Source organism: Cyprinus carpio, chromosome B17, assembly GCF_018340385.1.
Source record: "Cyprinus carpio isolate SPL01 chromosome B17, ASM1834038v1, whole genome shotgun sequence".
Taxonomy (NCBI): domain Eukaryota; kingdom Metazoa; phylum Chordata; class Actinopteri; order Cypriniformes; family Cyprinidae; genus Cyprinus; species Cyprinus carpio.
This window is the reverse complement of record NC_056613.1, coordinates 4607591-4614789: the sequence shown is the minus strand read 5'-3', so window position 1 is coordinate 4614789 and position 7199 is coordinate 4607591. Positions and strand designations below refer to the sequence as shown.

The 7199-nt window shown below is 36.5% G+C and overlaps 2 protein-coding genes across 8 annotated transcripts in view; one reads left to right on the top strand and one right to left on the bottom strand.

Annotated features, from left to right (window-relative positions):
* Window positions 1–13: 13 nt before the first annotated feature.
* timm9 (translocase of inner mitochondrial membrane 9 homolog) lies at window positions 14–1028 on the bottom strand. 3 transcript variants are annotated; one of them, XM_042743272.1, is made up of 4 exons: window positions 1008–1028; window positions 680–777; window positions 511–606; window positions 14–403 (listed from the first exon to the last, which is right to left on the bottom strand). In XM_042743272.1, exons 2-4 carry the CDS (start codon window positions 716–718, stop codon window positions 269–271), a joined length of 270 nt encoding a protein of 89 aa, XP_042599206.1. In that variant the 5' UTR covers window positions 719–777; window positions 1008–1028; the 3' UTR covers window positions 14–268. The 3 variants fall into 3 exon arrangements, with proteins under 3 accessions (XP_042599206.1, XP_018976789.1, XP_018976790.1); XM_019121244.2 differs by having other exon boundaries at window positions 680–744; window positions 1008–1022; XM_019121245.2 differs by having other exon boundaries at window positions 680–741; window positions 1008–1022.
* Window positions 1029–1436: 408 nt separating this feature from the next.
* Window positions 1437–7199, top strand: part of kiaa0586 (KIAA0586 ortholog) — a 108647-nt gene continuing 102884 nt past the window's right edge. For 4 of the 5 annotated variants that reach the window (XM_042743269.1, XM_042743265.1, XM_042743266.1 and 1 more), the window contains exons 1-8: window positions 1437–2178; window positions 2262–2323; window positions 2441–2507; window positions 2825–2894; window positions 2974–3148; window positions 3251–3454; window positions 4501–4681; window positions 5545–5694. In XM_042743269.1, coding sequence (XP_042599203.1) covers window positions 1923–2178; window positions 2262–2323; window positions 2441–2507; window positions 2825–2894; window positions 2974–3148; window positions 3251–3454; window positions 4501–4681; window positions 5545–5694 — 1165 coding nt within the window. In that variant the 5' untranslated portion in view covers window positions 1437–1922. The remainder of the gene's footprint in view (window positions 2179–2261; window positions 2324–2440; window positions 2508–2824; window positions 2895–2973; window positions 3149–3250; window positions 3455–4500; window positions 4682–5544; window positions 5695–7199) is intronic. The other variant, XM_042743270.1, reaches the window with a different exon arrangement.

The window sequence follows — 7199 nt, the reverse complement described above, 5'->3', positions numbered from 1 at the left end:
ATGAGACTGAATATTAGAGTTGACTAATATTTTATTTTGGAGCACATTAACATAAAAACAGTCAAGATCTTTCGTGTTTTAGGGAAGACCAGCATAATGGTCAAAACGAGAGTGTCTGTCCTTTGGGAAACTAAAATTTCCGACGATCCAGTTAGAGGACTTCTCACAGTATTCGCAGTGCCTGCGTCCTCTGCCATGCCGCTCTGCTCCATGCTGGAATAGAGAGACCCTGGCGAAACAGTCTGGAGTTCAGTCCAGCAGCAGATGATTATCGTGGCTGTCCTAATAAACCGGCTTTAGCAGCCAACGCTTCATTCTGCTGGATGTGATATTCCTGAAAGCGCATGGAGATCCTCTGCGTCATCTTCAGATACTTCTGTAAGCAGCTCTCAGAACATGAAGTCTGGAAACACAAGTTACAATTTAAATCAAGTTAACTGACTCATTTTGTTTTAAATGATCTGTTTATCCTCTTGCAGAAATAGAAGCATAAACAACATAATCGCACACCTCTTCTGGCTTGACCTCTCTTGTGGTGAAATCTTTCACACAATCCATGAAGCAGTTTTCTGTCAGTTTATTGTAGGTTCCCAGAAATTCTTTGAACTGTCAAATACAAAGATGGACAGTTAAATAGCTACTTAATCATTTCAAAACTATAAATGTCTTAGGTTCTTACCTGTTTGATCTGGTCTGATTCAGTGACCTGAGCTGCCATTGTTTTGATTGACACTGCGGAGGCTGCTAAATAAATACATGTTCTTTTCTAACAGAGGCCTTGAAATGATATCAGTGTAATGATGAGTGGCTACATTAGACATTAGCATTATATCACATGTACATTTATAACACTAAATATGCGAAACATGCCTTCCAAAAATAAATATATTAATAAGCGTTTTATAATAAATAAGATACAGACAATACATATAACAAGAAGCAAAGCGCGTTTAAAAAAAAAACCCAAAACAAACAAATAAAAAATAAAAAAACATTAAATATTTTACCTTTGCTGTCAGAGCCAGAATAAGAGCCCTTATGAAATAAAAAATAAAATCGCGTATTATACTATGATTTAAAAAAAAGTGAAAAAAACAAAAAAAATTATATTTGTATTTTTATGTAATATATTATTACATATTAATATTTTTTGAAATTTTATTGAAATGCTTTATTAGCATCTTATTTTAACATAAAAATATTAAATATAGTTAAACAGTTTTTTTTTTTTACATTCTCAGTCCTTTTATGATTACTTGTGCTACAGCATAAAAATGCAAAATCAAAATCTTCTGGAATTTCTCACTTATTATTTATTTATTATTTAAAAAAATAGGGATAAAGGATATTATTAATTAATTTATTTTTAAACACAAACATTTATTTCTTATGTTTACCAGATCAAATAAATTCTACTGAGGACCAAATCCGGGCAGCAGTGTCACGATTGAAACGCAGGGAACTTTTATTTTGAAAATCTCGCGATCATGTCGTTGTTTCCAGGATCACAGTTGTGAAGTTTTGTTGTCAGCAACAACCGACGCTGAGAAAATAACTGGATTTACATCAGAAATGAGCTGAAAGAAAACATCCTTTGAATATCACATTAAAATACTACGAAATGAAGTCGGGATTTACTGTGATAACAGAAATGAGAGGCTGAACCAACCTGCTGCTTTTAAAAATCACCTGCGGCGGGAAATTCAAAAGCAGTACTGACAACAACACATCTGTGGATATCTCAGGAAATAAAGGCAATAATCGTTATGTTGACGTCATGTTCACGGTAAGACTGTTAGAAACGCCTGAAAATGATCAAAGCCTTTGACAGCTAACCACTGGGCCTGTACATTGTTGTTATCAACTGTTTAAAGACTGACATCAGTGAAAACAGCTGTCTTATTACTGATATAATAGTGGAAATGGACCCTTGTTGTGTGTCTGTGGTCAATAACACGAACTTAAACGACTCTACATCCAGTTCTGATGCAGCAGATGTGTTAATTCGTTCGACCAGAGCTGCTTTGGCTGCCAGCAGAGAGGAAATACAGCATGAGAGTCGTAATCAAGTTAATATTTACATTAGGAGACTGTCAGACTCTGAAGATGTTCACTCTGTGAATGAGAGAGAAACCCCACCCGTCCACCGTGTGAATAATCCTTCAGCTTCAGACACAGGTAACACTAGTAGATTGAGTGTGGTTAGATTGTGACATACATTTAAGGATCAAAAGAATCAATTATTTTTTATCTGAATTCAGTTGAGCCCCATGAACAACATCCCTCTGGATCATCAAGTCAGTTTGCTGGCATTTTTGACAAAGTGAGTTGTGTTTTTTCCTTCCTACAGTTATATTTGGGTTGTTTATAAGCAATTTAAACTTGCTGAAGTTGATTACATCATTAAAAACTAAAAGTAAAGTTCCAACTACAATCATAGGCCTTCAGGAAAGAGAAAAGTAAAGTTCCAACTACAATCATGGAGATAGCAAACTCAAAGTCGAAAGGTATGATTTCTATTCTATTCTATTCTGTTCTATTGTTGTTCAGTTATACTGGTATTATATTCAAAGATAAGAAGATCAAAAACTAAAATCATGAAGACTAAAAACGTTAAGTCAGACATTGTTATTTTGTTTTGAGCTATATTGGTATTATATATAAAGTATAGCTTAAATGAAATCATGCAGACAGAAAACTTAGTCAAAAGATATGAATTTATATAATTGCATTATGATGTTTTGAATTGTATTCTATTGAATCATATTGGTATATTTTTGAATGTCACTAATGTGAAACTAATTGAAATTTCTGAACACCGCAGGTGAAGACGTGCAAATCTCTACATACTCTGCTGATGGGAGAGGAGCAGTTTCTGCAGCCCTCAAGAAAAGGTAATGCCTGATTTCATTCACTCACTTGTATGATCAAAAATGATTATTTTGTACACATGAATATTTCACTGTTTCTCAGATCCCAAAGTGTCCCTTTAAGACGTAATGTGACGGTACAAGTGTTGGACCAAGACAGATCCCAGACTCCAAGAGGCCAGTCAGAACCTGCTTTTCCATCAGGAGACCCTGGGACTTCTGCAAATGTGGCAGCCATAACAGCTGCTACTATTGCCGCCACAGCACCACTTATCAAGGTAGACATTATTAGTTTCATATAGCATTATAATATCGTAACATTCTTATAGCAATACAGTATTATAGCATTGACTTTAAACGGTCTTTGTTTGGCCCATCAGGCTCAGAGTGAGATGGAGGCTCAGATCGCACTGGTAACAGCTGAGCTGAGGAGGCTGCAGGCAGCAGAGTCCAGTGTCCAGCCGGAGAGAACTGAGAACAGTTCTGTTGGGAGAGCAGCCCACCTGGAGGAACAACTTAACCTTCTGATGCAGCAGAGACTGCAACACCTGGAGACCATCCAATGTCAGCAGATCCAGCTGCAGGTAAAAATGGCAAGACCTCTAAAAAAAAAAAAAAATTAATAATATTAATATAAAAAAAAAAAAAAAAAATTATTATTATTATTATTATTAGTAGTCATTTTATTTAATTTAGTTTTGTTTACTTTTACTTCTGCTTTTATTTTGTATTCTTTTTTGTTATTGTTTTTATTTGTTTTGTTTTGTTTTTGTTTATTTCATTTTGTATAATTTTGCTTTGGTTTTTGTTGAGTTTTATTTTTGTTTCATTTAATGTTTTGTTATTTTTCGTTGTTTATTTTTTTCTTTCATTTCATTTTCTTTTCTTTTTGTTTTATTTCTTTTTTATTTTTAGTCTACTTTATGTCAGTCGAGGATTATTACACCAAAACATTCATAATTAAGTTTTCCACCCTTGAACTAAATATATTTGCTACTGTAAATATTCTCCGATATGATAGGCTGATATAGTTCATTCTGTTCATCAGGGTTGCTTAGTACCAAATACTGAACAGATTATGTCTACTTGGCACATTGAGCATTTTTATTTCAAAAAGACTTCAATTGCAGAAATCTGTTTTAAAGAGTCACATGCTGTTGTATTGCGTCTTCGTTTCAGAGACTTGAACAGATTCTGATGAAATATTCATACTATAAAAAGACATTTGTAAAAGTTATTTTGCTAGTGTGAGATCCAGATGCATTTTGAAAGCCTCATGGCCTACAAGACTGAGATCATGTATGGAGGGTGTAAGAATGGTCAATGTGTACTTTGTGTCAGCTCATGTAATGTATATGCCTCTGGGACCTCTGGGCACCTAATTGTGGAAAGCAGAGAGAATAACATGTACAAAAAGTGACCAATACGCTTTTTGGACAGTGACTGATAACAAAACTTGGTAGCTCCGACAGAGACCAATTCAGATGGTTAGCTGGCATCTCTGGCTTGGTTGTTTTATTTTGCCTCTGAGCATTAATTCTGGAAGTCTGAGAAGGCTCTTCTCCACTGCAATTCATGAATTGATTGTGTTCATCAGCTTATCCATTTATCATATCTCCTCTATCTTTAGAATCGTCTTCTGGGATCGGCTCTGGATGTCGTAGCAGCTCGGGCGAACACAGACTCACAGTCCACCCTGCACACAGGCTCTGGAATCACCCAGATAGACTTTCTGCCAGCTCAGATCTCAGACAGTCACAGCGTCAGACTCTCTGCCACTGATAAAACCTCTGCTGGAAGCCCAGCATCTGGTGAGGCTGTTGCTGAGATTTAGTATACATAGATTTGTAGATTTGTCTTTTTACAATCTATAATCGCCATACGCTGATTGTGTCTCAATCACCATGCCATACAGAATTAAATAAATCATGTATTATACCTGATTAATACTATTATTCCTTCTAATGGTAATTATTTTTCCCCTTACTCGTCATCTATCAATACAGTGATAGATGATAAAAAATATTTGGACGGACACTTAAAGGGTTAGTTCTCCCAAAAATGAAAATTCTGTCATTACTCACCCTCATGTCGTTCCAAACCCGTAAGACCTTCGGAACACAAATTAAGATATTTCTGATGAATTGTGAGAGCTCTCGGACCCTGCCATAGACAGCGATGTAATTAACATGATCAAGGTCCAGAAAAGTAGCAAGGACATCGGTAAAATAATCCATGTGACATCAGGGGTTCAACCGTAATTGTACGAAGCTACGAGAATATGCTTTGTATGCAAAGAAAATAAAAACAACTACTTTATTTAACAATTCGTCTCCTCTGCGTCACCCTGGTGCCATTTTGGATACGTTTTTTCATAAAAAGTATTCCCCTAGCTTCGTACAACTGTACAACTATTTGAATATCTGGAAATTTAGGGTGCAAAAAAATTGAAATATTGAGAAAATCACCTTTATAGTTGTCCGAATGAAGTCCTTCGCAATGCATATTAGCAGTCAGAAATTAAGTTTTAATACATTTATGGTAGGAAATTTACAAAATATCTTCATAGAACATGATCTTTACTTAATATTCTAATGAGTTTTGGCATAAAAAAAAAAAAAATTTGAAAAAGGGTACTGAATATTGTTTTTGCATTGATTCATTTCTCCTGCAGTCTTAAAGGATGTGCTCCGGGACAAACGAACAGGTGGCCATAAAAGCCCCCTGGAGACCCCTGCACCACGTAAAGTCATTCCTAAACCCACCCACTGGACATCATCAACAAACACCATCAAACCTCAGAGATCCTCCCTCAGAAACCAAGGTGGGTTTCTCTTCTGCGTTTTTTATTCTGTTTCTTTTTATTGGCTGAAAGCAATTTGGTCATTGCAAATATTTGCTTCAGGGCCTAGATTTTATGAGTAGCTGCATTATATTAAGTGCACATTTTTTTCTGTCCACGACCCAATCAGTGCACAGTTCTGAAATATTGTTCATTGGTTAATAAATCAGTTTTACACGTGGGATTACAGTAGTATGGATGACATTCAAGTTGAAACCACTTGATGGCAGTAGCGTCACTACTGAATTTTTGCTTTTGCACCACATACAGAACTCTGCTGTAAAAACACATTTCCACTGCCTTTTTATCATTTCAGTGTAGATTTTGATTAATCAGAGGTACTGATAATCCATAACAACATTTTCTTTTTTTTTCAAGACCAGTGTGGTTGAAATTAAAAGCTTTCTAATATCATTCTGGAAAAATGAAGCATGTTGTACAATTTGTTTCAATTATTATTCAGTAATTTATTTACATGCAAAATATTTTTTAGCTGTATCTGATTGTATTATATTATGCATGGACTATGGTTTGCAAAGTAGACAGAGCCTTTTAATTAATTACTGCTGCACATAATTTGCAGCATTTTTTTTTTTTTTTTTGGTTATGTCTCATCTTATCACTACTTTCGAATGGCATTCATTGTTGCATCCATGGCTACAGGCTTCGGAATCCATTGTGCTTCGCCTCCGCCAAGAAACCGCCTGCTTTTAGTTTCCTGTTTAAGAGACAATAATGATCAGCTCAGCCCAGAACCTCATGTTCTCAAACTCCAAAACCAGTCATTTATCCCTGAACAAGCTTTTTCCCTTTAGACACCATCACTCAACCAATCTGTCACTCCTCCGGATTGGATTGAAGACTCGCTTTTGCACTAAAAACCAATTAAGGCAAAAAGCAGTTGTTGAAAGAGGTCTCACCGCCGAACAGCTGTGTAAATATGAACAGTTCAAGCTGTTCGCCTCAGTCAAGCTGTTTTGCTCCTGTCGGAGAAAACCCGGGATTGTTATTGGAAAAGCTTCGGGCATGTTAGCACAAGCTGACCTGGTAACACAGTTGCTTTAGTGTCTTCAAGCAGTGCACGTCATTAAACGGGCCGCCGTAGAGCTGAATTACCCTACACAACTGTGAGTACACTACAGGCCACACTTGCTTATCACAAACAATATTCCTGCCTTTCCATTTTACCTCGCTCTTTCCTCTTTTTCCAATATGTGAGCTCAGAGATCACATCTGAAACCTGGGAGAATTTTCCTGCTGCAGCCCCCTCCGTGTCTCCCACATGAACGCCGGATTGCTTTCCCAGACGCCGGAGCTGTGTTCTCAGGCTCGCGTTGATGGATGTGTGTGGGAGAACAGAGAGTTAATTATGGCTCGGGTGTATTTTTCCTGGAGTGTGAAAATTCTCTTTCGAATCATCAGTTCTGGTGTTTCGACCTACATACATACACAACGCGCTCTTCCAGATTGATTATTCCATTGAGTTT